This window comes from Atractosteus spatula, chromosome 8, assembly GCF_055471065.1.
Source record: "Atractosteus spatula isolate fAtrSpa1 chromosome 8, fAtrSpa1.hap1, whole genome shotgun sequence".
Classification (NCBI taxonomy): domain Eukaryota; kingdom Metazoa; phylum Chordata; class Actinopteri; order Semionotiformes; family Lepisosteidae; genus Atractosteus; species Atractosteus spatula.
In genome coordinates, this window is record NC_142713.1 from 3,470,946 (window position 1) to 3,498,881 (window position 27,936).

Sequence of the window (27,936 nt, forward strand, 5' to 3'; positions counted from 1 at the left end):
GAGAGAGAGACTTAAGTTCTTTTCAGCACAGTTTCACACTACGACGACCGTGGTAACATGCACTGCGCTTTTCATTGAGAAGTTTCAAATCGGCTCGCTAACATTATCACCTTCATGTCGACTTTGTTGGATAATTCTACACGGATGCTATGGTTACCTTTATTACGGTAAGTCGCAAGTTTTAAGGCACACCTATATTTTTTTTGGTTGCATTTGATTGTGCTTTATTTTGAGTTCGTGGGAATTAAACAGGACCTGCCGCAGACTGGGGAAAAAAAAAATCAATGCACTTATTTTCAGACTTCTAGCTGGACATCTAGAGTTGGAAAATGGAGATTATATATACACACAATACGTAATGCATAGAAATTGTACTTGTTGAAGCGATATAGGATTAACAGTCCATGCAAGACGCCTGGAGTTAGTTAATGAGACAGCCCAGTTCTTTTTAACCCTTATTATTGCTGTTGAAGAACATTTCTTAATGTTGGAGGTGAGGGTGATTTTGTAACCTCGTGTGATCAATTCTGTCTCAACCCCCCCCCTTCCTCCTCCCTCCTCGTCTTCACTTCTAAAGATTCCAGTCCAGTTTGGTTTGGACTGAAATCTGCTAGGAATGTACGAAACATCTTTACAGACCACACAGTGCCCGAAGGTAAATTTAAACTAGTACGGGCACAGTCATCACTCAATGCACGCCTCTTCTCTAGGAGAAGAAAACGAAATTTTCGGCGTGACACTGCTGTCACAATGTCCGTATTTAATTTTAATGCATTTTAACTGAGGTTTCCTAAAATGAAGACGTAATACTACTCTAATGTGATTCAAGTTCAAAATGAAAATGAAAACACCCAATTCTTACTAGGCTGCAGTTCTGTTTTTAGTGTATTTTCTCTCCAGTATATACTGTACTGGACAGTACAAGCCTCACAGTAGTTTGTAGATAGTGAGTTTTTTTGAGGGGAAAAATGTCTCAGACCCGTGACTCCAAGAAGAACAGTAAAGCGAAACCAGTATGGGGTCTGTCTTTTTAAATCACAGATTACAGCTGTGAACTGCACCTTAAACTTCTGCTTCGGGGACGAACTGTAAAATGCGTCGTTATGGTATGAGTAGGGAAATCCCGACTTTGAAGACACTGCGCTTTTTTTTCTAACTGGAGAGGGAAGCATTTAGACATGAACTTTCTTTCATTCCTGACGTATTTCTGTACGGTTGCAGCCTAATCATTGCCGACGACAGGCAATCCGTAAAATGGATAATCCATACAAATCTTTAGTGGCGACGGGATTGCCAAACGATTTCTGCAGGACTCTGGGGTGGCGGTAGGTTAAAGTGAATGTGACTGTATGCGCTGGGAATTTACGAACGATTCGCGCTCGGTGTTTTTCAATTAGCATTCTCTGGTCTCCAGAGTCGTGTACAGACTTGTTTTTACAGAAGCATCTGTCAGATAATGGCCTTGGCCCCAGAAGGTAAATGCTTTAACTAGGAGGGGAAATAGGAATTAGGTTTACTGACTTCCCAAATTAAGCAGCTGGTTTGATTGTCTTTACTGAAAGTATAGTGCACTTGATTTACGTCTTATTTTTTCCCCAACATAAAACGCAAAGGGAACACAGCGGTGGAGTTTACGCACAAAAAAGTGACAAAGGGTAAAATTAAACACCTTTTCATGACAGGGAAAAACATCGGACAATTTTTTTCACTTTTTTGCACTCTAAAATGCAATCTAACAGCGTTTACTGTCCTTGATTCAGCTTTTCCACAAGGTAAATTGTGTTGAGAAGGCAATGCTTTTTGTGTTTAATAGTACAACACTCGAATAAACAACTAGAATGATGTTTAATTTTGCAGATTCACCATTTCTCCCCCTTTTAATACGTTGCGGTAATACTCTCATGCGCACATAATGTTCTCTTTAGTTTCTTTAGATATGTGGAGTAAAACGTCACGGCACTCAGATCTAATACTTTAAGGATTTGGAATAGTGTCTCATAATAGTGACTTTCAATGTGGCGTATACAAACCCAGGAGAAACAGAATCACAATTATCATAAGAGCAAACGCAAAATAAACGTGCTACTTTGTGGCACTGCGTTTTAAAATAGATACCCTTCAGAAACCGTCTAGTTACATTTTCTGTATGCTGTTATAGCTTTAAATTAATCATTGATAAGGCCACTCATTTGTGTGAGAAAGTACAAACTACGTGAATATAGTAAAATTTACATTGAAACATTTTTTTTAAAATCAGCTTGTTGCAATTTTTAACATTGGAATAACTAATACCAATGGAAGCTTTTATGCAAAAAAAGAGCCGTCATGTTGTTTAGCGGCTGTGTATTCACGTTCTGAACCGTTATTTTCACATTACAGTCTAATAAGGCGATAACGCAGCATAGTTGTCTCCCAGTTCCTGGATTGTAGGTTTGATTATATCTTTCTGTGTGGAGTCTGCATGCTCTGTAGCGATTGCATGTGGGTTTTCCCTATAAGTTTCCATCCACCCTCCAAATACAGAGGGTCTGAGTAAATTGGTGCCTCTAAATTGTCCATATTATGCGTGTGCTCCCTGTGATAGCCTGGCATTCTGTCCAGAGTTTAATCGTGCCTTGTGCGCCGAGTTTTCAGAATAGGCATCAGGGTTCTGCAGAGCTTTACAGGAATAAGCCGATTTCTGCTGCTGACTGGATGGTAGGTACCACTCTTTCCTTTTTTGGTCAGAAAAGAAATCTTCCTACTTACCGTCCATGAAACGAAAGGACTTTGGTTTGTTCTTGGGCCAAGTTTGCATCTTTTGATGTTACAGAGTTGTTCTTTTGCATGGATTGTGTTTCTTTAGCAGTTCCTATTTAAAGGAAGTATGTCACATTTATGTTTCCGTAAGGCCAATTAAGTGTTTAGCCAATTAAGCATTTGTAGAAATCTGTGGCCAACATGATTTTGTGCAAGAGCAATCTAAAAAAACACTCACAGGAGCTGCCAGGTTTACTCAAGGTTTATTCCTGTGAGAGTTCCTGGAAAGGTCTGTGAAGTTATTCATATTTCTTACATTTTAGCACATCCTTTACATCATGTTATGCATTATGGTACTAGATTCTAAGAAGAAAAAAAGCTAAGTTAGGTCTTGCACCTTTTGAGTGGGAATAATTGATTTTTTTCCCTTCTGTGGTACTGTACCTCTCATCCTTGACTGTTCTGTTCTACTTTAGATCACTACAATAAAATTGCCTCAAAAGATAGAATCTCTAGTTTTGTGTCCGAGTGAAACTGTCTCCAAGGGATGACTGGGGAAAAAAATAGCAATGATCTTACTTTATCCGTCAAGACAAATTACCTGAATTTTTTTGTTTTTCCAGAGTAATTTAAGACGACGCCATTAAAATGTCTTTAGAACTTTGTGCACGTGCAAGTACTCTCCACGAATGGCTCATTATCTATCCAGTATATAACCATCAACATGTAGTCTTTGCTCACAAAATTCACTTTTGTTAAATCATTTTGACTTTCAAACCTCCAGTGTAGCTGACTCTGTAATAATATTAGCATCCATTTCTCCTGCTTTAGACACCATGAAAAAGAATCTGAAAACAGACTCTGGTTATGATTCGAAACATCTGCATTTCTGTGCTTTGATCAGCCGATCCTAAAAGAGAAATTTTAGCACAGGCCTGTGTGCATCTCAGCCTCGCGCTTCCCGGGGTAGATCTAACTGGAGATCCTATGCCCCTGGGAGTCAAAGAGTCATAAGCACAGCTGGTTTCTTTAGAAAGCAGTTTGCATCCCCTTAACTACGAACGGGGAGCCGTTTTCCGGGTTTGGTGGGGTATTGTGAAAAGGGAAGGCAGTGCGGTTCACCTAGATGTGTTCCCTTTTTTTTTTTGTTTTCCTCGATTGACAAATGGTCGGGCTGTGGCTCTGTGGGAACGGACACGCCGTTTCTCACGGTTCAGCGATTAAGGGCCCCCTTTCTTGATGATTGTACAATGAAGAACTTTCCTGGTGCAGCACCTCCTAGTCCCAGAAGCCTAGGTTGCCACACGTGCGGCTTTGTTTTCCCACTTAAGTGCTGCCTGCAGAGGCATACTGTATTTTCACTCTTTGTGGTCACTCCCTGGCCTTGGGCCTGCTCCATCTCATCGATTTCCTTCCCTCAGCTGGGCCTTTCTAACGGTCTTTTCCATGGTGGTGCACTGTTTACTTTGACTACAGCAGCGTGGTGCAGGGGTGAGGGTTCTGGCCTTGTAACCGGAAGGCTGGGGGTTCAAATCCCAGGTGAGGGGCTTTTGTTGACACCCTGACCAGAGTAGTTCAGTTAAAACCCTTCCAGTGCAATACCCGGCTGCATGAATGGGGGACACTGTAAGCTGCTTTTGATCAAAGCACCAGGCAAGTACTGTACTCGAGTAATTCTAGAACTAGCAAGAAGTGACAGAGGAATGAATCAGTTTTTCTGCTCCGTTCCTCAGTGGTGATTTGTCTTGCTTAATGCTGGAGTGTCACACACTAATAACCTCTATTCTTATTTATTTGGCTTTAACGAGCAAACAGTTGAACGCCTACTTCCTCCGACATCCATCTTGTTAATTTCATTTTCTCCTTTCTTTTCCAGTTAACTAATAAACCCAGGGCCTGCACTGGCCGTCACAGGTGAAGCGCTTGTGGGGGGGGGGGGGGGGGAGAGGGGAAGTACTGAATGCTCTCCGTTTTGGAAGATAAAGCAAATTTGAACCCTTTGCTAATTTCTTGATTCAGTTACTTGGGTGTAGCCTTAGATTTCCCAGATGGTTAGGATGTGAGAGTTGTGAAAACCAAGTTTACTGGCTGGGTTGGCTACTTTAACAGGCTTATTAAATGAGTAGCCCGATGGGAACACTGAAGACGTCCAAGTGAATTAGTGTGGCTCTTAGGAGGAAAAATGTCATTTTAATTCCCCTTCACAGTGTGGTTATAAGGTATGCCAGAGCTATGATAACCAAAACGCCGACTGCAAGTGTCTTTTAATGCCGTGCTTACCACAATTGATAGAAAACACAGAAACAGAACTCGGGGCTTAGACACTCCGAGGTGGAAGTGTCTCTCATGGAACAGTGCTAGAAGAGAGCGCAGGCAAGATAGTGGGGGAAAAAATAGCACAAGCAGTATATGAAAGATAAGACAGAAATGTAGGTCTGAAAACTTTGGCCGAGAGGTGTGATGTACAGCGTTTGCAAGAAGAAAGATAAATTAAAGCACAGTTACACAGTGGTTCAGATAAATGAGTAATTTTGTTTGTTAATAAACACAGATTACTAGCCCATTACTTCTCTCCCATTGTGACGAAGGTTATCAGCACAGTTCCCTATGGTCACAGAAGACTGCAGGTTTGTCAGGACATTCAGTCAAACCAGTTCCATAGTATTCTGTGGCACTCCTCATTATCCCACGTGTAGCTGTACATTAGGTAGGCCCTTGACTCACCTCTGCAGTTTAGTACCAGCAGTGATAGTTGAGATCACTGCGTTTTACAGGAGAGGCAGACTGCAATCCAGGGCGTCATGCCTTTTCATTGGCTAATGTGCAGGGATCCATGCACGGGGATTACAGGCAGTTTTTGGCACAAACCCCGACTTGGCTGAGGGATGACGACCTACCCTTGAGGACAGGGTAGTTAGACAACCCATATGTGAGGCAAAGTAGCAAAGGCAGGTCTGTGAGAAGCAGAGAGCTACAAAGCTGTGAACACTGGGGAGGAATTGAACATGGTTCAATAGCCGATGTTACATACACCTGCCTAGGGCAGGTACCTGTGTAGATTACATGCCTGATGTCAGAACTTGCTTCTCTCTTCAGAATGTGCATTTCACACCTACGATAATAATATCTGTAACGCTGCAGTGGTCTAACTTGAAAAGGCAGTGACATTGTTTGCTTAAAAAGGGTGAACACTTTCTAATGTTAAGTACTATCCCAGCAGTCCTTCAGAACCCCCGCCAACTTCCTCTGGAGGTCAAAGATCATTATCATCTTGGTAACAATATGAGATGAACCATTTTCAGATGGCTTCATTGTGACCGACGGTAAAAGTCGGTTTGAGCAACCAGTTGGACCAGCCTCTTTTCAAGGTTTTTTCCAGTTTTACAGTGAGCAGCTTCATACAGTAGGTATTATTACTGAATCCGTCAGCTTAGAATTGCCATGCTGGTATACCTTGTGAGTTTTGTTACCCCTGGGGAAAAAAAGATGTATAAAAAAATCTCCCCTCTCCTCCCAGATGCCAAGATCATAATGAATTGTATATTTGAAGATGGAATCAATCAGTGGTCCCTGCATTCCAAGTCTGTAACCGGCTAAGGGAATGATAATGATATCGCCAGATGTTTTTTGCTGCTCCTGCTACTCCTGATAATAATGACGATGATGAAAGCTATTTACTCATGGTTCTGACAGTATTCATATCTAGCAATGCTGGCAGCTCTGATTTGTTTGCTATTCAAAACCGTGCAACTTGTGATATCTGTGGGTGAGTCCATCCGTACGATCATTAAGGTATTCACAACCGTTGTGCGAATTCAGTCAAGATTGATTATTTTCCCCTCTCATGCTTGAGTTTCGCCCTCCTTGCACATATTTTTAAAATTTTCAAGCTCAAGCAATGACGTTTTCTGCACGGGTACAGACCATTTTGCGATGGTCAGCCTCTAGTGCTTTATAATTACCTTGCTTTCAGCAAGGTGGTGAATTGCTCGGAGGGCATGTTGCTGAAGGTCCTATCGCACGATTGCATTGCTACCGTAGTGACAGGTGTGGCCAGAGTTTTAACGGCTTGATTGATTGGCGATCAGCATCGCCTTGTCTACCCAACCATCATTCTATCCGTTTTCGACGCTAAATTTCTGTTGGCTACTCTAGAAATGCAGTTTCACTATAATTTTCATGTACTCCCACGTCCTTAGTGGCACCTGTGTACATTCAGTACTTGCACTTGGGATCCTTAATGCTAATGAACTCTATATCAGTTCTGAAGAGATCCATCATTGCCTCCACTCTATTCTGGCTAAATTAAGCGTCTCTGCTCCAGTAGTTTTATAATGCTGCATTAACAGTGTCACCCTCGTATTTCTGTCTACTGAAGGTCGGGTTCAAAACTATCAAGTACGATATCTCACTGTAATGTAGCTTTTTGCTCACTCTGCGGATTTGTTCCGTTTATCCGGACTTCTGTCTTAAATATATGTTCTTTCCCTTTCCTCATGCAATCCACCAGTGGTCTCGTTATGCAGCATTTGGACTCGGAACTCATAAAACAGGATTTTAGAAGTCAGCTCCCTGCATCGCGGCCTGACATTTGAATTGGCATGATGGACGCTTAGTCACTGTCCTTGAATCATTACTGACAAAGACACTCAAAAACGCACTGTTCTGAATATAATTTGGCCGTCATGGTGGTTTGATTGTTGTAGCATGCAGTACAGACATGAACAACTTCTGCCCAATTGCGTAAGCTGTGCCTGTGAGATTTTTTGTTAAGGAACATGGGAAATGAAATAAGCTTTAGATCTTTTGTAAATATTAAATGATTTCTAAATATTTTGTTCATATATTTAAGCCAGATATGAGATACCAGATATTGTCTTCTTATTCATCACTTGAATTTTCACAGCCCAATGTAAAGGTCCACATTTTTTTAAATACTTGATTTCACAGGACGTTTTAAGAAAAAGGATCTTATTGTAGGTTATAGAATTTCTTTATAATATACAGCTACTGTAATTGCCATTCACATTTAATATATATAATACATAGTGTACTAATATATACACACACTAATTAATATGCTTTATAATTATAAATAATTCTGCATCATAAATATAAATCTCCATTTTTTTCTTCATTACATTTATCCAAGTGTTAAATTTAAAATCAATATAATCCTAATGAATTTTTAGCAATTATAGGAAGAGGCATAGAAAGTAATGATTATTATTATTACAGGATTAACACTGCAGTAAGTAACAGTACAAACTGTACATTGGTATTGCAATATTGCACATGGGAGAGAAGCCTAGTTTATGGTGCTAGTGGGTGAAGAATGTTGTGTCATTAGGTGGCTACTGAGAAAAATGGGGTTTGCTCTTCCATACAGAGAAGCAGCTAATGGGAGAAGCACAGTTCACTGTCCAGTACAGTTAAGGGGGTTCTGGAAGAAGCACAGTACACTATCCAGTACAGTTAAGAGGCTACTGGGAGAAAGACGGTTGGCGCTCCTGTACAGTTCAGAGGCTAGTGGGATACTTTTAAATGCAGTAGAAGGGAAAAGGGGAAAATTCTCTAAAAATGAGCTTTTAAATATTGGTCTATATAAAATAAGTTTAGACATTATTTAATAGAAAAAATATTGTTTTTTGTAATTATCCAATCACAATGTTATCCTACAGTTCATATACTGTAATTGCATTGTAAAACAAGCTACCGTTCTAAATTAAATTGGTAAACTGGCATAATGCAGTAATGTTTTGTCCAGTGTGATCTAGACCTAGACTGAACTTCTTTTGTCTTATTTCAGGTAGTCCCATTCATCCTCAATGGGATTTTTAACACGATTGTGGTGGTCACACAAAAAGACAGTAAAAATCACCTACCCTTCTTTCCTAAAATGAAACGGTTAAAAATAATGTAGAGGATCTCATCTTTGTGTTCTTGTTTCCGTTAAACTCTCTTCAAGTTACTAAAGAGACCAGAGAAAAAGCTAGCTTCAACCAACATGCTCTGAATACCTCATTCTCTTTAAGAGCAGGAGAGAGGGAGGTTTCCATTAGCTCAGTCTTTTAAACACCATTATCACAATTCACATGACAATAGGCACCACACCTCCATCCATTGGTAATACATACAGTTACAGTACGTCTTGAAGTTCTTAATATATAAAGAATATGTACAGTATGACTCGGCTGTTGTCTTGATACAGTATAACTGGAAGTGTATGTAGTGCATACAGTACAAACATACATAAATTATGGAACAGGTAAAGGTTTATTCCAAGAGAATCAATGTTTCGGCTCAGAGCCTTCTTCCGGTGTCACAGGAATAAACCTTTACTTGTTCCTTTGCAGCCTACGCATGCTGACGCAGCTCCACATGTAAACTTCAATACATAAATTGTAATGAGCAGAGGCTTTTTTTTTTAATTTGTAAGTCGAATAACAGTGGGTGTAATACATTGAAACTCGGGTGTTGAAAAGAGAACCATCCTTGACCTTATTGACAGTTTTATCTGTGCGCGTGTCGTACAGAATGCACCTGACCTCGTTAAAAATCGCCACTCTGAAGTGTCATCTGTAACGTTTCTTGATCCCCACCCGAATTGCAGCCCCCCCAACAAAGTAAAAGATTTTTCTCAGATGTTTTGTCAAGATTTCTTTCTGCGTGGCCCAAGAATGGGGGGGGGTCTCTGGGTGGATGGGCAGCAAATCAGGAACCTGTTCAGCTCCCCAACTCAAACAAAAACTAACGGGGTGAATTGAGGCCTAGTAAAAACCCTGGCAAATAACTGCCTGTATACATTCCGGACTGTTGGAAAGGAGTTTGAGAAGAAAATCTGTTAAGATTCACAGAGTAGGAGTCTGCCACGAGAGATCCCTCTCTTCTGAAAAAGACCTACAATTTTCAATACCATGTTATTTTGATCCAGAACCACACTGGAGTTTACACCATTGTAACCCCCATATTATCCAAATAGCTGCTGGGCAGTGCTTTTTCAAGGTAGCACAGTTTTGTCAAATGTACCTTGCCCTTTTTAAAAGGTCTGAAATAAGCTGGATGAGCTCTTCTCCTTTGTGGCATTTCTCATATTTTTCAGTTTTGATCCCCATCAGCATTCATTTCGTTAATTAATTCTTAAAAATAAACAGTTAAGTCAGCCAAAACTCGCGTTTCATCACCACAACGCAGTTTTGCAGTCTGGGCAGGATCAGGTGGGTAATGAAGGACTCAGGTGTAGAGTGTGAGGCAGTGTGAGGGGTAGCTTGCAAGATGCTTGTGTCTTCCACACAGAACGGCTTTCTGAGGTGAAGCTACTGTTTTTTGTATAAGCGGTCAGTGGATATGGCATTGAATATGTAAAATTTAGATTTCAAAAATGCATCTAGGTAAGCATACGGTGATGTGAAAGAAATTGAATCCCCTTACAATTCCACGATTTTACATATTAAGACATATCTGATCTTCGTCTAGTCCTCACCAACTCCAAACAGCAGCTAAATCACACCTCACGCGACAGGAGCACAGCGATGTTTCTTTGCCCTTCATTGCTGTCCTCCAAACCTAAGCCATGCTGCAATGTTCTTTTGGGAGAGAAGGGGGTTTTCTCTTGGCTACACGTCCACAAAAGTCATTATTGTTCAGTCTTTTCCAGAGAAAATTGAATATTTCATCAACTTGGATGTACGGTCATCACTGTCGTGATTGAGATCCCATAATGCCAGAATGTCCATTTTCAGCTAAGTTTGAGCATAATAGCTGAGGAAGCTAGGTTTGGCCAAAATGCCCTCCGTAAGATTAGGGGAATCAATCATGTACCAGGACATCAGGATCCCTTGGTGTAAAACATTTATACTATGATGATTAAAATCATGCACAAAATATACAACACACCCTCTGTCAGACTTGAATAATAAGTGCCTTAACAGCATAAGCTTACCTTCTGTACTCAACAATCGGTACCATATTGACAGAGGCCTGTAGATCCCTCTATGTAGTTTTGGGGTTCTCTAGCAGCATCATACAGTTTGATCTGGGAGTGACCTTGCTGGGACACCCACTCCTGGATAGATTGGCAACTGTCTTCAGCTTTCTCCGTTTATAAATTCTTCTTCTCATTGCTGAATGACGGACTTCATATTGTTTTGAAATGGCTTTACAGCCCTTCCCAGACTGATGAGCACCCACGATTCTCTCTCCGAGACCATCACAAATATCTTTTGACCTGGGCAGGATGTTACCACAAACCTGAATGCTCCAGACCAAACCGACAAAGTTCCTAAATTGTGTATACAAGGTGGAAGCCCTTCCTGATGATCAACTAATCATGTGCATTTGTTTAGCAACACCTGGTTCTAATTACCTGATATCTAATTAGCAGTAAGGGTTAATTAAATAGAAGACAGCTCATGTTTTTGTGCTACTTTCTAAATGTAAATCTTTCAATCATTAGGGATCTTTAAAATTTTTTTATGAAAAGCACTATTTAGACAGGCTTACTGAATTCCTAGTTTTTGTAGTAAATGAATAATTAGAACATGAATATGCAGTATTATTTGTCTTGCAATGTTGCATGTGGTGTTACAACCTCTTACATTTGATTGCTATAATATTTCCATGCAAATTAATAAATATGTATCTTCTGAATTAAATGTTTTGTCATTATTAATTCAGTGTGACCCGTGTTGCTCCACTGGTTGACCCCAAAACACATTTTAGCGTAAACAGACACTGCACTGTGGATGAGTTAATTTTGAGTTAATTGAGTTAACTCAAAATGAGTTAAAATGAGTTAAAATGAGTTAATTTTAATTTTAAAACTTAATTTTCCACACTTATGAATGTTGGCTATTTTTTTTTTAACAAATAACCATCACGTTTGTGTCATTTGTGACTGGAGGTTAGATTTATCTCCTGTATGTCTGAATATGTAAAACCATAGAATCTTAATTTTTCGTAGTTCAAAGTCCCCTTAGAGTAAACGGCTGCCTTAGTTTGAGTCTTCTCACATCCCATTAACTATCTACAGTATATTGGTTTACATTTTTGCACATCTTTCAAAATTAGAACTCCAAACCAACAATGTACTCCTTTGGATTCTTATTTCATTGTCTGCATGACCAATACACAGTTGGGCTTCACTAAAAATTTCAGAAATTTTCAAGTTAAGAAAAATGATTAATACTCAGATGCAAAGCTCTTTAAACACCTGCTCTGAGTAGGCTGTCAAGATAAATGCTATGAGCAGCTCTCAGAACATGCTCGCATTCGTTTCTTCTAAGTTTGCAGTTTCTCCATTGCCGACAGACACTTTGTAGCAGAAAAGTGATTTTCATCTTTGATAGGGGTTGAGCAACGGTGGTTGTAAAACTTAACAGTGGTATTGCTGTAATGATCATGTTAATATAATCTTATTACTCATTATTATTAGTAGCACTAATAATTGTGTTGAAATTCTGCATTTCAGCCCTGGACAACAGCAAAATCGAGGCAGTTTTGATCTATGTGAATGGGATGCAGCTAAAGAGACCAGCTTTTTTTTCTTCCTAGCTAACTTAAAAAAAAAAAATGTTCCCAGGCAGTCCAGCAACTTAAAGGGGAACTGCAGTCCCAATTACTCAGACTGGTTATTAAATCTCAGTTACAAAATAAATTGATCACCATGTTGTCCCTGCAAACCCCTCATCTTGCCACCAGCGAAAATTGCTGCGTTTCCATTGACTGTGACATGCATTTGAGGACCTGTCTCAGATCTCAGATTAACCTTTTGTGAGGAACAATGCTGGGGTGTAATTGCACAAACATGATCCAATTCACTCTGCAAATTAATGCACTATTCCTCCACATGCATGTGCTGAGTTTTTCCATTCTCTAATAGAAGTTGTAAAGAACGGCCAAAGAGCAATGCTCAATGCCACGCATGACCTCTGAGTTAACAAACATGCCGACATCCCAGTTCTGTTTTTCCACTCGATTTTCTCCATCACTCACTTGATGAGTACCATGTGTGATCATTACGTCAAGGTTAGAATGAGTCGCGATTTGTTTTGGTTTTTTTACACATGTCCTGGTGGAAGGGTGGCACAGTCTTGAACACTGCTGCTTCCTTATAGCACTGGGGCCCTGGGTGCAATTCCGGACCTGGGCTTCTGTCTGTGTGGAGTTTGCATGTTCTCTCCACATTCAGACAGGTTTCTTCCCCCAGTCCATAGACATACTGATGGATTCTAAGGAAATTGGCCCTGGTGTGAGTGTCTGTGCATGTCCTGCGATGGTTTGGCATCCCATGCAGGGTGTACCCTGGTTGCTTGCTGGGATGTACTACAGCTCCCCAACAACACTGAATTGGATGAAACAGGTTAGAAAACAGATGGATGGATGGATGTTCTGATGGCCACTGCTTTAAAGTAATCCCTTCAAAGCCACTATGATAACCTTCTACTGCCAACATTTCTTGCTGCCTTTTCATTTAACGGTGTAAAAAAGTACAAGGTGGCCATGGTTTTAATACAGGACATTACAGAGGACAGCTGTGATTGCTATTTGTAAGAGGCTGATATACTGTATTTTATATTGCAGTTTCTTTTTTTTTTCTATAGTACATTAAGTAAGGGCAGTTTGGAAAAGCAAGGTATATAAAAAGTGCGCTGGAGGGCTTTTTGTAAGTGATCAGACAGTGACCTGACTACAGCACTGTACAGAAGATTGCGACGAGGTGCTGAACCAGATGATGGATGAAAGTGATAAAAGAGGCAATTACAAATTCTTTTTAAAGTTGAGAGGAGAGGGCACTTTTCCTGCAAAGGTGACAAGGGAGAATGTTAATGGAGCAGCTGACAGCAGAGGGCTGATTCAGCAGGAAGGGCTCAATAGGTACAATACATTCCGCTGTTGGAGAAGACGGGGGACCTGCTGCTCTCTTATTGCTGTAGCTCCAGGATTTTCTCATAGTGGCCCTGGGGCCTAATAATTCAGTCTTGGCAAGTTGGCAAGTGGAAAGTATGCATACCAGATCTGCTCTGTGACTACACTGTACTTTGGAGGTCAAACAAGGGATACAGGATGGGGAGGGGAGGGGGTTGCAGTTAAAACTGTTGGAAGTCCTGAAGGCACAACAGCTTCAGGAGGCTTCAGCTGAGGCCTACTGGCAGGGACTGGGCTCCGAGGCAAGAGCAGAGGGACTTCGCTCACATGCGTGCGTGCCAGTGAGCAGGTCTGTTGTTTTTCTGACAAACTGCTTTGCATGGGAGGAAACCGCCTCTTCAGTAACGGCTGTCTCACAGTCTTCAATAAATTTGGTCTCACTTTTTTTTTTTTTTTTTAAAGCTTTGCTCGTGTACTGTGAGAACAATTTTTTTAGCCCCAGACAGAAACAAAGAAATGTGTTGTGATCAGACAGGTTAGGCACATGCAGTACCCACCATCTATTCTCTTTTGTTGAAAATAAAACAGCAGAATGAGGTTAAATAAAGGATAAAATGAGGATTCTCAGTATGCAGTTAACCTGCTGTACTGTAGTGTTTCATTTAGGTCATTTAGAGTATTTCAGTGACACCAGAGACATTCATTAACTGAGCAATGGTACTCACTATAATATCCGATTAACACCAATTAATACCTTTATTAATAGATTTAAACCCCAACACCAAAGGAAAGGGAACACAAGTAATTACAGAAAACTGACCACGTACACTTTGTACAGATTCACATTGCGCAGTTCAGGGTTGCAGTCGTGAAACAAAGGAGAATGAAATTAAAAGGGCGAGGACCATATCTGAAACGAGGAAAAGAAACCGCGTCATCTGAGCTACTTCATCAACAGCAGTGTCCCATCTTATCACCTTGTGCTACATAATCAACAGCAGTGTCCTTTAACTTCATCTGAGTTATGTTATCAACAGCAGTGATCTTTCATATAATCTGAGCAACTATTAACATCAGTGCCTCATATCATCCGAGTAACATCAACAGCAGTGATCCTTCATATAATCTGAGTAACTATTAACATCAGTGCCTCATATCATCCGAGTAACATCAACAGCAGTGATCCTTCATATCATCTGAGTTACTTTATCAACACCAGTGTCCTATTACAGCATCTGAGTAACTTGATCAATACCAGTGTCTCATAACATCTTTCTCACTAGTGTCCTCTCACATCATTTGAGACGTTATCAACAGCAGTGTCTCATAACATCATCTGAGTTACTTTATCAATATTCCCTCACATCATCTGAGTTACAGTACATTATCAACAGCGGTCTCCCGTAACATCTTACTTTATCAACACCAGTGTCCCATAATATCATCTGAGTGACTTTATTAAGTGTCCCATCACATCACCCGAGTTACGTGATAAACCACGTTATAGGGGTGTCCCGTAACATCATCCGAGTTACTTTAACAATGATGATTTCACACAAGTATAAGGAAAGAGTTTAAACTGCTGAAAGAGTGAATGTTGAAAATGAAAATACTGCACCCAATCAGCTCGTGATCCCATGACTATAAAATAAATAAGAAACATCCCATTCGTCCATTGGTAAGCAATCAACGTGAGGGGGAGCATTAAGACATTCAGTCTGATGTCCCTAGTGTTCTGTAAGTCGACATGTTTAAAACAACTAATTTGGAAGACAATTATGATGCCCTTGTGGGGTGCAGGTTTGAGGAAGGGGATTACAATGGTGTATAAACATAGCTGCAGGCTTGCAGCATGCAGGTTAGCAGGGACACAGCGATGACATTAGGGATGTCCTGCAGGTAGATATTTGCCTAAATGTCAAGTCTCACCTGTAGATTTGCAAGTCAGGGAGCAGCAGAAGAAAAATCTTAACTGTCTGAAATGTGATATAGCATCTTTCAAAGTATAACCTGATATCACACTGGAACAGAAAAGGAGCATGCAGAACATTATAATACACATGGTGTATACTCTGGTATATGAAGGTATAGCCTTGCACGCTTTTGGGCCTTAAGCTGTTTATGAACCATTGTGTGTATGCGGGTATATATCTATTTGTTTTGTTTTTTTGTTTGGGGGAGCAATGGTTGGTTTTGTGTATATGATGGAAAAGTACTATAATATATTAAATAATAAGAGCAGCAAATCAAATCGGGCATTTTTCCCGAATGAAAAAATTCACTTACACATAGGGCTCCATCATATTGTCTCTTATCAAACAGAGCAAGTACATTTCAATTTCCTTGCTTCTAGCTTATCGATGTTGTCTGTTGCATGTGATAGTTCAGGGGTTGGCCGCCACAACTCAAATGATTAAGACTGAAATGTATTCAATGGCTTATCCAGGGGGTTGCACTTCTTGTCTATGGCCTTGTCTGAAGCCGACAGCTGAATTCATGCAACACTGTCTCTAAGTTGTGACATGATAATACATATCTTTCCATAACTTGGCATTCAAGACACTATTAAAAGCTCATGGAATTATAATTGCTTGATCCTGTTTGATACAGAAAAATTTAAAACGCAAAGATAAAAGGTCTGAATAGTGTATAGTATCTTAACACTGGCTATATAAAAAGATCAAGCATTTCTAATTCTAATGCTCACAATTTCAGAAACATGTTGCATTCTATTCAGGACAAATAAGACCTTTAACCTTTACCAATAGAAACTTTAGTCTCCTCCCAGAAAAAAAACCAACAACTAATCTCTTACATGACTAGTAGACTAGTCAGATCTGCAGTTATACATATTTTCTGCTTTAACATTAATGTGCTCAGTAGATATCAAAATGCATCCAAAATATCCAAGTTCACATGCATCCCTATCAAGAAAGGAACACGTGAAGAAAGACTTGGACCATCCTTGAAAACGGTTATTTTAAGGGGGCACGATTTATTGATATGCCAATCGGGAGTCCTTCCAAGTACTTTATGATCAGTTTGGTCAGTGATGGCTAACTCAAGACCTCAAGATGTAATTAATTCCAAACATCATGATTTTATTAACCAGCTGTCATTTTTACAAAGTATTTAACAACCGAGGCACTAAAGTGAACTAGAAAGCATTCTAGGCTGTGGATCACTGGGAACAGACAGCTTTCTCAGTTTCTGCATTCACCTGGGGTTCCAGCATTACTTGCACTCTGGTTTCACAGATTTGCATACGAGTTTCTTCTTGGAGTATTTTTCCAGATCATTCTCTACATTTTTCTAGACCACTGGCTAACTTTTCCAGACTCTTCACATCATTTTTCTAGTCCCTTCTCTGCATTTTCGCGATCCTTTGCTACATTTGTCCTGATCATTCACAACTCCACACAGTAATGGTTAAAACACGTGTAGGTGAAGTGGATTGAGAAAGCTCCTGTCAATGCAGAGACTTACCAAACCTGCTTTTCAAAATACCTTCAGATGACAAAACTCTCCCATGAAGTTGATCAATCTGATTTGCAGTAAATCTTATGAGAGATTTTATCACCAGTATATGAAATCCTTTTCTTGCTTCCCTGTCAGTTTTATTGATGAATACATATTGCTGGGATGCTTCAGGGTTATGTTCTTCGTAAGATTCGGATATCTGTTTGTGGCCAAACAAGAAGGATGGACTTTAATAAAGGAAGATGCAGAAAAGGGGTTATTCAACAAATCCTGCTGGTTTGGTAGTATAGTAGCTAGGCTAAACCTACAGTTATATCCTTATTAACTTTTAAGATGTTTCTTTAAAGTCCCTGGAGTTTGGAGCTTACCCACTGTGTTGGAAAATGTGTCTTAAGCAAATTCCTTTATTATCCGATTGCAAATCCATGTCATTGATCCTCTACCGAGTGTGAAATAGTCACCTGGCTTGACCTAACACAGTATATTTGACACCCTAGAATCTCCTTCTTGAATTAAATGGTCTTTCTTCTAGACTGAGGAGGCTTACAGTAGCTCCCTTAACCAGACTGTACATGACATTCCCCAGAGACCAGGAATCCTTCTTTTTGCTTTTCCTTGAACTCTTTCCAAGGCTACCAACAATAGAAACAATATTCCAGGTGCGGGACTTCGTCATATTACTTAGCTTACTTTCTGCATTGGAAGCCAGAACCTTCCCAGATTACTACTGCTCGTGCAGATCACTTTGCCTCTCTCAGTGTTCAATTTAATTTTTCCTTACATCAGCTCACTCCAAGATTTTATCTGTCTTTGGGATTCCCTTGCTGCTATTTTTGCATTTGTCCCCCCCCCCATTTTAATCTCATCTGCAAATATATCTAGTTTGCTAAACAGCAGAATCCAAATTAGGCCTTGGAGGTCTGGAAGAGCTAATCTAATCTGCCTAATGAGATGTCGTGCCCCTTAAGGCAACACACTGTTTCCTGCTTGTTAGCCAGGTCTCATTCCTCATGGACATATTACCTCGGATTTGTTTGGCTTTTCATTTGAGAAGCAGCCTCCTCGGGTATAAGGCTGAGGTACATTAGCCTTCTGGATACGAAGCATTCTGGACAGCTATATACATCATGGCAAATGTTTCTCTGCTTTATTCGAGTTCTGTTTCCCGTCTCGGATTAAATGGTGTTTAGCCAGCCTAGCCTTTGAAGAACCATGGTGTCCGTTATGATCAATTTACCCTGTACCGATGGATCATTCATCAGCTAGAGGCAGACACCGACATCTGCTATGGTAAAAACCTGGGTGAAATATGCCTTTAGAATATCCACTACAGTAAATCAGTATCAATTGCTAATCCAGTATTGTCTTCTAAACTATTTACTTGCCTGTTATAGTTATTTTACTGCTCTGGTACTGGACTGGGTGGCCTCCCCCAGGGTGAAAGACGGAACATCATTCTTCTGTTCCTAAGGAGTGTGGAAACGCCCGTTTGTGCTGCACATCCTTTTGTCATAGGCTGTTTTGCAGTTCCCCTTCCTTGAGAGGATGCTATTCTTAGAAGGAATCCATCCATCCATTTTCTAACTGCTTTATCCAATACAGGGTCGCTGGGTAGTTGGAACCCATCCCAACAAGCAACAGGCGCAAGGCAGGGTACACCCTGGACAGGACGCCAGTCTATCACAGGGCACACACAGAAACATGCACACTCACGCCAGGGCCACTTTTCCCAGAAACTAGTTAACCTTCAACTATGTCTTTGGACTGTGGGAGGAAACCAGAGCAGCCAGAGGAAACCCACACGAACAAGGGAAGAACCTATCCCAACAAGCAACAGGCGCAAGGCAGGGTACACCCTGGACAGGATGCCAGTCCATCGCAGGGCACACACAGACAAAAATGCACAAACTCACACCAGGGCCAAATTTTCCCAGAAACCAGTTAACCTACAAGTATGTCTTTGGACTGTGGGAGGAAACCAGAGCACCCGGAGGAAACCACAAGGAAAACCGACCACGCAGATATCGCCCGTAATTGAATCATTGACTCATTAACATAATTGAAACCAGGGCACCAGCATTGTGAGGCAGCAATACTATACAGTCCTCTTTTCTTGTTGGGGTAGTAATGGGAGGACAGGCTGTGGGAGTCTCTGCAGAGCTGGACAGCAAAGATTAAAAAATGAAATGGTCCCGTGAAGTGACATTGCCAATGCTAGCCGACAGTTTCAGCAGGAAATGCAAAAAACTTATGCTTCGCTTGTGTTGAGCAAGTGGAAAAGGTAACTCTACTGGACTGCTGACATCATCATAGGTCTCTGGGCAATGGCGACTATGGACTTTACTGTACACATGCATCACTGGCTTTGCCTGTTGTCCTGCATTGTAGCTCAGTGTTATTCTGTTTACTGCTCGATATTTGAAAAAAATTACAATAAATCGACTGTCGGCTTGCTTCACGTTTGGGGCCTTTGGTTGGTTTGTTTTAACAGCATGATTGCTGAACACATACAACATTATTTTGTAATATTCCTATCGTTCCTTTAGTTCTTTTATTCATAGCCAGCTGCACATCCACATTTAATAGAAAAGAGGCGGCTATTTGCCTCCACACCATGTGGATAGGTCCATCTTAAAATCTCTCTATAACCTTGCTGGCAACCTCTAGTATGGAGCAAAACATTATTTCACCTTTGGTGAACTTCCAATTAATGGCACTAACAAAAATCCCAGTATTAGCAAAACCGAAATCTGCTAAAATCGGAAGCTTGAAAAGTAGTTGAAACAAAATCTGGAGTTTTAGGAGTGCTGGTTACAGTTTTAGTTCAGATAAAATGTCTGCTCTACCGAACCCGTCTTTGAAACAAACCAAATTTCGGCTCCCGTTTGCGGTTAAATTTCTTGTCAGACTTCTGGGCCAGTCAAAGGTTTTAGCCGTTTTCCAGAAGTCATTTTCCCGTCTGCTGTAACTTATTTACTTTTGAAACGGGATTGTGTGTCCGGTGCTCCTTTAAAGCCTCCGTTTCCAATTCTCACTAGGAATGGCAACACCAGAAGAATTGAGTGAAGTGAGAGGTGGTTACCGAGTGTTTTAGTCACGGTAAACTCTGCTTCACCCTCTTAGCTAAAGGGCTGACCTCCTGGCCACAGAACAAAGAGGCTGGGACATCCCTGTGGACAGAGGAGTGACCAAGGGGCAGCTGCAGAGGTGGAGGACAAATGTGAGGGAGAGAAGCAAGCTGGCATACGGCCTAGTTTTATAATTAGGAGGAAGAGGGTCCTAACCTCTCAACACCAGAAGACTGGCCTTCAGTCGAGCAGGTTACGCCAGATCTCAAACAATGCGGGTACTTCAATCAAAATAAGCCTTTTAATACTCCAGCTCAGACAGTTTTCATGCTGTTTTGGTCTTTAAAAAAAGTTATCGGGCTTGTGCAGTACACCTTCTGTTTTGTTCTAGTGCACGTCTAATGCAGTATCCTGTGCTTCCTAATGACAACTAAATGATCTGAGATTGCATGGCGTAAGACAACGCAGACCTGAAAGGCCCTTTCTCACCTGCACAGGTAATTTACACTCTTCTGTGTTCCCCCCCCCCCCCCCCTTTGCTCTACAGATCTTACAGGTGAATCTAGTAATGTCCATCCTGCTTTATGTAATGTTCCTGGCTTACCTCTGCGGTATCCAAGCTACGTCGATGGACAGGCGGAGATTATCACCGGACCCCGTGAACTCGCTGATCATCAGGCTCCTCCAGGCGGACATCGTGAAAAGCAAGCACCAGCAGGGGGCGACGTACAGGACAGCGGCGGACAGCAGAACAGCCGGTGGCGTCCCCGAGGAGGGGGATTACCCGGAGGGGAGGCTGGCCGTCCAGCTGGACGCGGAGCTGCTGAGGCAGCGCAAGCGGTACAGCTCCCCCCGGGTGCTTCTCAGCGAGCGGCCGCCCCTGCAGCCCCCGCCGTTGTACCTGGCGGACGACTACCTGGGGAGCCCCGAGGCGCGGAACCGGACGCGGCAGAAGCGGTACGCGGAGCACAAGAGCTACCGGGGGGAGTACTCCGTGTGCGAGAGCGAGAGCCTGTGGGTGACGGACAAATCCACGGCCGTGGACATCCGGGGGCGGGAGGTGACCGTCCTGAAGCAGATCAAGATGGAGGGCGCCGACGTCAAGCAGTACTTCTACGAGACCAAGTGCGTGGCCTCCACCTCCACCAAGCGCAGCTGCAAGGGCATCGACGACCGGCGCTGGAACTCGCAGTGCAAGACCTCCCAGACCTTCGTCCGGGCGCTGGCCTCAGAGAAGAACTCCGTGGGGTGGAGGTGGATCCGGATAGACACGTCGTGCGTGTGCGCGCTTTCCCGGAAAGCCCGGAGAACGTAACCAAGCGCCCCCACCCCCTTTCTCTCTGGACTGCAGACATAAATTATTCCTTTAAGTTATATGAATTGCATGTAGCATATTAAAATCTTTATATATTTGTGTTATTTATTAAAAAGTCTTCAAAAAGGTGTGTAAAGAAAACAAAAACCACGCAAAGCCACCAAAATGGAACGCTGATGGAGAGACTTTGTGCCTTCCTCACATGTCTTTACAGTCAGTCCTCGCACAGAGGAGGGATTCTGGAGTGCAGATTACCTCTTAAGGTGGTGTCTCCTAAGGCAAATCAGATATCAGTATTTTCTTTCAGTATTGTGAAGTATGTTCATTCAGTTCTCACTTCTCAAGACCAAATGGGTGTTTCACCATGTCCAACCTCTAAAAGATATTTTGGAAAAGCAAATCCTTCTCCGCATAAGAACATGGGGAACTCGTTTTCGTAGTGTAATGGAGCAACTATTTAGAGTTCTTTGTTTTTTTCCTAAAACCATGATTTGATCACACTCCTGTAGAAGGCATGTACATCCCGAACCTATATTTTTGACAATGAAGTGCACGCATGCAAGATCCACAAACTGTACCATCAGGCAAATAATTGCAGAAGCGCTCTGCCGATGACACACCTCTTCAACTTTCGAGCGTCGGAAATGCTTAAAAACCATTAAGCATTACCATTCCCATTGAATGTTTGATACAAGAATTTGCTTGGGCTCAACATGAAAATGGAATGTAAAATATTCTGAGCGCTCAAGACAAATAGACTATTGAAACCACTGGAGATTGTGCTAATATCCTCGTCTGTCAGAAAAGGAACGGAGATAGAAGGGAATTTACACAAGGTATTTGGTAAAATAATAGCAGTCATGCTAAAAAAAATAGCAGTTATTGTTCTATAACTCCATAATATTGTCAGCAATGTGAAATAAGCAATGCTGGTTTAAAAGGCCTTGTATTCATTTCAGTTTTCAGGTTGTTTTCATTCAGGTAGTGGTGAATTCGATCCACACTGGCTTGAATTTCCCAGTCAACACACATGACAGTTTTAAATACACCTGTTTTTACATTTGCCTTTTTCCTAATTTCTCAGAAGACACATATTCCCAGAGTTCCTTACGTCTAGGATGGGAAGGATAAAATTGCTAAGTAAATGTGTATACAGTGTCTGCGACAGAGTTTCATATAGCACTTGTTAAAATATTCTGCCAATGTGTAAGTGAAGATTCACAAGCAGCTCCTCCTAACAAATTAAGAGTAACAATTAGTGGCAAGTGTATTTAAACAGAGGGCCAAAACCAAAAGTATGAGTTGTTTTTAGACCACAGAAGCTGGGTAGTTGAAGATGGTTTTGTGTCAGCTCATCTGTGTGAGCTATAAGGCCAGACAGACAGAGCAATGGAGAGAAAAGAGCTCTTTCATAAGCACATAAGATAATAATTTGGCTTGTCCCTTTCCAAAAGGGTTCTTTCTCCTTTTTCCCCTCCCTCTGAGACCAAGAGGAGATAAGAACCACTGTCTGTGGAGGAGAGAATGGAGAATGGGGCAACTCAGATTTAAGTGTAATCCTCAAATTGTGTTAAGCACATCACAGCGTTATACAAATTAATATTTTCTTTACAATATTAAAGGTGGTCTGCAAGAATAGAAGATTAAGTCAGGCAGTGCGAAATGTCTTGTTTTCTACCAGTTGAGGATCACAGGAGAGCAGGAGCCTAACCCAGCAAGCAACGGGACACCAGTCCATCACAGAGTCAGACAGACACACAGATACACTCACGGGGCCAGTTAACCTACTAGTTTGTCTTCAGATTACTTTGGTCTTTCCTCCAGTGGGAGGAAACCCATGTGAACACGAAAAGAACATGCAAACTCCACACAGACAACCCCCCCAGGAATTGAACACAGGGCCCCAGGACTGCAAAGCAGCAATGCTAACCAGTGCGCCACCATGCATGCGTTTAATTCTTGATGCAAAACAAGCTCCTGGTTCCCCCCAAACTAGAGCACAACAGCAAACATCAATGAATCTGTGGCCTGTTTAAGCCCTTGAGGTATTCATGGGAAGTGCTTAGAAAACAACCTGCTTGTTTGCTTTTTACAGCTAAAATATACAAAACAAAAAAAAAAAATCAGACAATAGTTGACACCAACAAAAGCTCAAAATCCTTTTCTGTAATAAACATTATGGAGGCTGTGCACTGACAACATGATTCTGAATTCTCTAATAATGGCCAATGCCAGGACCATTCTAGGTCAGCATCTTTTTTTATTGTATATTTGACCTGGCTCAAAAAGCTGGCAATCAAGGTTATAGTTTTTTTCCCCAGTTTTATCAATTCTTTGAATGTTTTGGAGCTTGTGGCTAGGAAAAAAAAACTGTCCTTTGACTCTGAACCAATGATCCCTGCTGTCTTATTCCTGAATTTGCTGCGTTAGATATGTCATTTTCCTGTAACTCACAACACTGTGGGCTAACTGTTTAAAACAGAGCTAGTGTATTTTAAAATGTTGGTGAGCTGATTGAGCAAATGTCCTCGATGTACTTAATTTTCCATCCTGTGGGCCCTCAGAATATTTTTATTTATTTCTCAAACTATAATTTTTCATATTGCAATTTTTCATATAGTTACCATACTCAGGAGAGACAGCAAACCTTTCCAATGCATCTGAATAAGTACAGTATGAATGAATCTTAATTGACCATAATAACACTAAACTTTCATTGAACTCCACATTTACAGTTTGCACTACATAATGTACTTCTGAATTTATAATCACAGCCTACACTTTCCTGTACCCCAGTCACAAATAACCTGCTTCCACCTGGAGGAACATGTTCATTCTGAGAGATTCTCACATCGACAACATCTTTATCACTTTCAGAGCCATAGTGAAACTCTTAACAGCAAGCTAATGATGGCGGGGTTACTTTGGTTGCAAAAGATAAGGAAAAACAGCAGCCCTAAAATAAAATCATTTAATGACATTAACTACGCAGCACTGTCACGGCAGCAACTGTAGAGTCAGTCTTATTGTGGAAAAGCTGCCTTAAGAATCTCTCCACACATGTAGAGCTGGGATTTGAACACTTAATCTCCTTATTAAAAGGGTTTACAACATGCCAGTCTGATCTTTTGAGGTAAGCATTTTAGATCTTGAGATATTGAAAGGTCTTCATTGTGCCAGTGATATACAGTATAAAGACAACCAGATAGAGACAGAGGATAATGATCTTATTCCCATCTTGAAATTGATTATATTGATTGCTGCTCACTTTTTGAGGTGTACTTGTGAAAACATGACAGGGAAGAGAGGGGGTAAATTCAGAGCACAGTACTTTACTGATGTTTAGAGTCCACGTCTGGTGCTCTCAATGAAATTATCACCAATGGCAAGAAGAAAGCAGTCCTAGAGCATGACAAGAGAGCAATTTGTGTTATTTGTGGAGGCACCATACTGCAATGCCTGCTTCCTTTGTCAAACTTTAAAAAAAAATTTCAGAGAGCAACATGCATAAAACTACGTGTGGGTGTTCATACACCAAAGGCATGAGTAAAATGTAAATGATCCATTCTTTTTGCAAGTGGGTGAAGTTCAATTAAAGAAAGCATTGTGCAAGTAAGGAGGACACAGAATCATTCACGAATGTTAGAATGGTCACCCATCAAGACAGTATTTGCTAGATATGGGCTCCTCATTGCTCACTTGCTTTAAGCCTCTTTGAGGCTCTCAAAATGGAAAGCCTACACTGAGACAGGCAGACTTAAACCTCTCCTGTTAATGCCTGCACCTCAACATGGCTGAAGACGGTTCACGTTAGGAATTTTCCATTTAAAAACTGTTCTGTAAGAAATCCTCTCTTCTGTAGGATACCTAGCCCTGGTTGTCCACAATTTGGTTCCGTTGTCTTACAGCTTGTTCCAGCTGGTTTCTAAAATACTTTTGCTGTTTTTTTCCCTAAATCTTCCTTGCACAGTTATGGTCACACAACGCAATACAAGAACTTGTCTGTATTAAATACTGTACATGTCTGTTTTCTGGACTTGCTGTGCACATGTATTCAATGTGGTCTAACTTTTTCAGGGTGCTGGCGCTAGAGTATTTATCATCTATTTTATCTTTCTCAAAGAACTTTTTGTATTGATACACACCCATAATTTATCTTCAAAATCCGTTGACTTGGAAATCCTCTGCATTTGCACAACTTGCATTTGAGAGGAGAAGGAATTGAAGCTTACGGGTGGAAAACAAAATCCAGATATCCTTCTACCAAGATATTTTGGCAGGAGAAAAATTTAAGAAACAGGCCTGTGTTGGTGTGTCATTTGTCTTCAATGCACAAGAAGTGTTGTTGATTTGAGTTAGTTCCTTCTTAAAGTATTTACAGCCACTGTATAAACTACTTTCTCAATGTCCTCTCACAATTCCTGGATATGATTGAGTTTGCAAATAGCACAGATGTGCCAACAGAGTGGTTTTATAGTTGTGACACCATGAAGGACATGAAACAGCGCGTTTTACAGGAGCAGAGCTCAAGTTCTGCATCTGTCACTCACTGCCAGTTTTTTTCTTCCCAGGGGTGGGTAAGATATGGATCTCACAAAAATAATGCCATTACTTGATATTTTTTTCCTACAGGCAATGTTCCTGTTGCATATTCTTGAACAATGCAGACTAATCCTTTTGTGGTTACAGAGGACTGCACTCGCCCCCGGGATATTTTTATAAATTAAGCTCTCAGGAGATATGGCTCGCAGTCCAAGTGCGAGGCTTTGTGAATGATATTTCAGTCCACAAAAAGCAGGAATTTGGTTTTGCCGTTATTTAAAAGCAGGAGTCGTATTGCCGAGACAAAACTTGCAAGTAAAATAACCTATCTTAACTTTTCCAGTGAGAAACACATCATTCATTCTGATTTACAGAAGATCTTATGCAATTTATTTAATATACTACGTATATTAATATATGCAGTCTTTCTAGGCATGTGAACCCCAGCACAACCACTAAATTAGTGTGTATTTAAAGTCTTCAGTGAGACATGGGTGACCCGTCTTGTCTGTAGGGTTAGCAGGGATCAACTCAGTTTGTGGTTATAAAGGAGAGGTAAAATTGAATTCTGTGTAAGGCAAGGGGCAGGATCTTCAGATACTGCAGTGCCTTTTCCTGTAAAAATATTTTCCCACAGGGGGCTGTGTCAGTGTGTGTTGGCAGCAAAGGAACACACACATACATGTATTAATTCCCCATTTCTTCAATGCTGAAGAAGGCTCAGGGGCCAAAACATTAACTTTCTCCTTTCCATTTTTAAGTGTGGAATTAACTTTTACTTGTTCCCTATTAATCAAAATCAGTGGAAGAATTATTAGGAATGTAGTTTTGTAATCTGTTGAGACTTTCATTTATTTGTAGAGCCAGGTATACTGGAAACAAATGCATAAATTACGATAAAGTAAATTATACTAAAATTGTAACATTTTCTGAGGGAAGAGGCACACCCTGTAATCACAGTTTTGCTATTGTTGGTTTTCCTCTTTGGCTCTGGTGTTTGTCCAGTATCTGTGATGAACTGGCGTCCCATCCAAATCGTACCCCGCCTTGAACCCAGTGTTTTCCAGGATATGCTCCAGCTTGCCTGTGACCCTGAATTGGACAAAGTGTTTGGAAAATGGATGGATTGATGTCCCCCCCACAACATTGTCACAGGATGCATAACTTCCATAACAATTAAAAAAAATCAATTTCACAGTTCCTCAATACCCCTTATGAAAAGGTTAATGTGCCAAAATTAGAGTACTATGCTAAGTATGCTCCAAGTGTAGAGTAAATTGCCATTTTAAAAGTGCAAATAATATGACCTTATAAATTTAATAAAGACCTCTATTTTAGTACAGACAAGTATGTTGGATGTATATTGTACAGTATATAACTACTTTGCTGCCTGATGTAATTTCCAGTTTGTTGACAGCTGTAAATGTACTTGTGTTTAATAGAAGGACTACAGCTATCCTACATGACAGTTCTATTTGAAATGAATTGAATTAAGATACTTGATGATTTGTTGTAAACTGGTTTACTGTTTCACAAAGTAAAACACCTGCCTGGAAAGGTCTCAGCAGTCTGTGTGAAATATTTCGGAATAAACAATTATGTTTTCTATAGCTCTTCTCTCCTGCTCTGTGTGGTTTGGGTTGTGTTATTGTTTGTACTGTTTGCAGGAGGATAAATTGTCCACATCTGGATTGCTTTCACAGGCACAAATGGAAGTTACACAAGCACCGTCTAGCTTTAACTTGTGTGTAAGGTAGGGTCTAACACAGATGCTCATAGCTTTATACCTATACCATAGACACATACAGTACATGTGTGCAACCACCATAATTCCATTATCAGTCCATTAAAATCCTCAAATACAAATTGCTATTTTCTACCTCAAATCTATCCAGTGAGTGTGTACTTTTTTGTTGTGCATTTTGT

At 40.9% G+C, this 27,936-nt stretch overlaps 1 protein-coding gene across 1 annotated transcript; it reads left to right on the forward strand.

Annotated features, from left to right (window-relative positions):
- Positions 1–27,620, forward strand: ntf3 (neurotrophin 3). The gene is made up of 2 exons (XM_088924075.1): positions 1–167; positions 20,701–27,620. The coding sequence occupies exons 1-2, from the start codon at positions 150–152 to the stop codon at positions 21,466–21,468; spliced, it is 786 nt and encodes a 261-aa protein (XP_088780201.1). The 5' UTR covers positions 1–149; the 3' UTR covers positions 21,469–27,620.
- Positions 27,621–27,936: the final 316 nt, after the last annotated feature.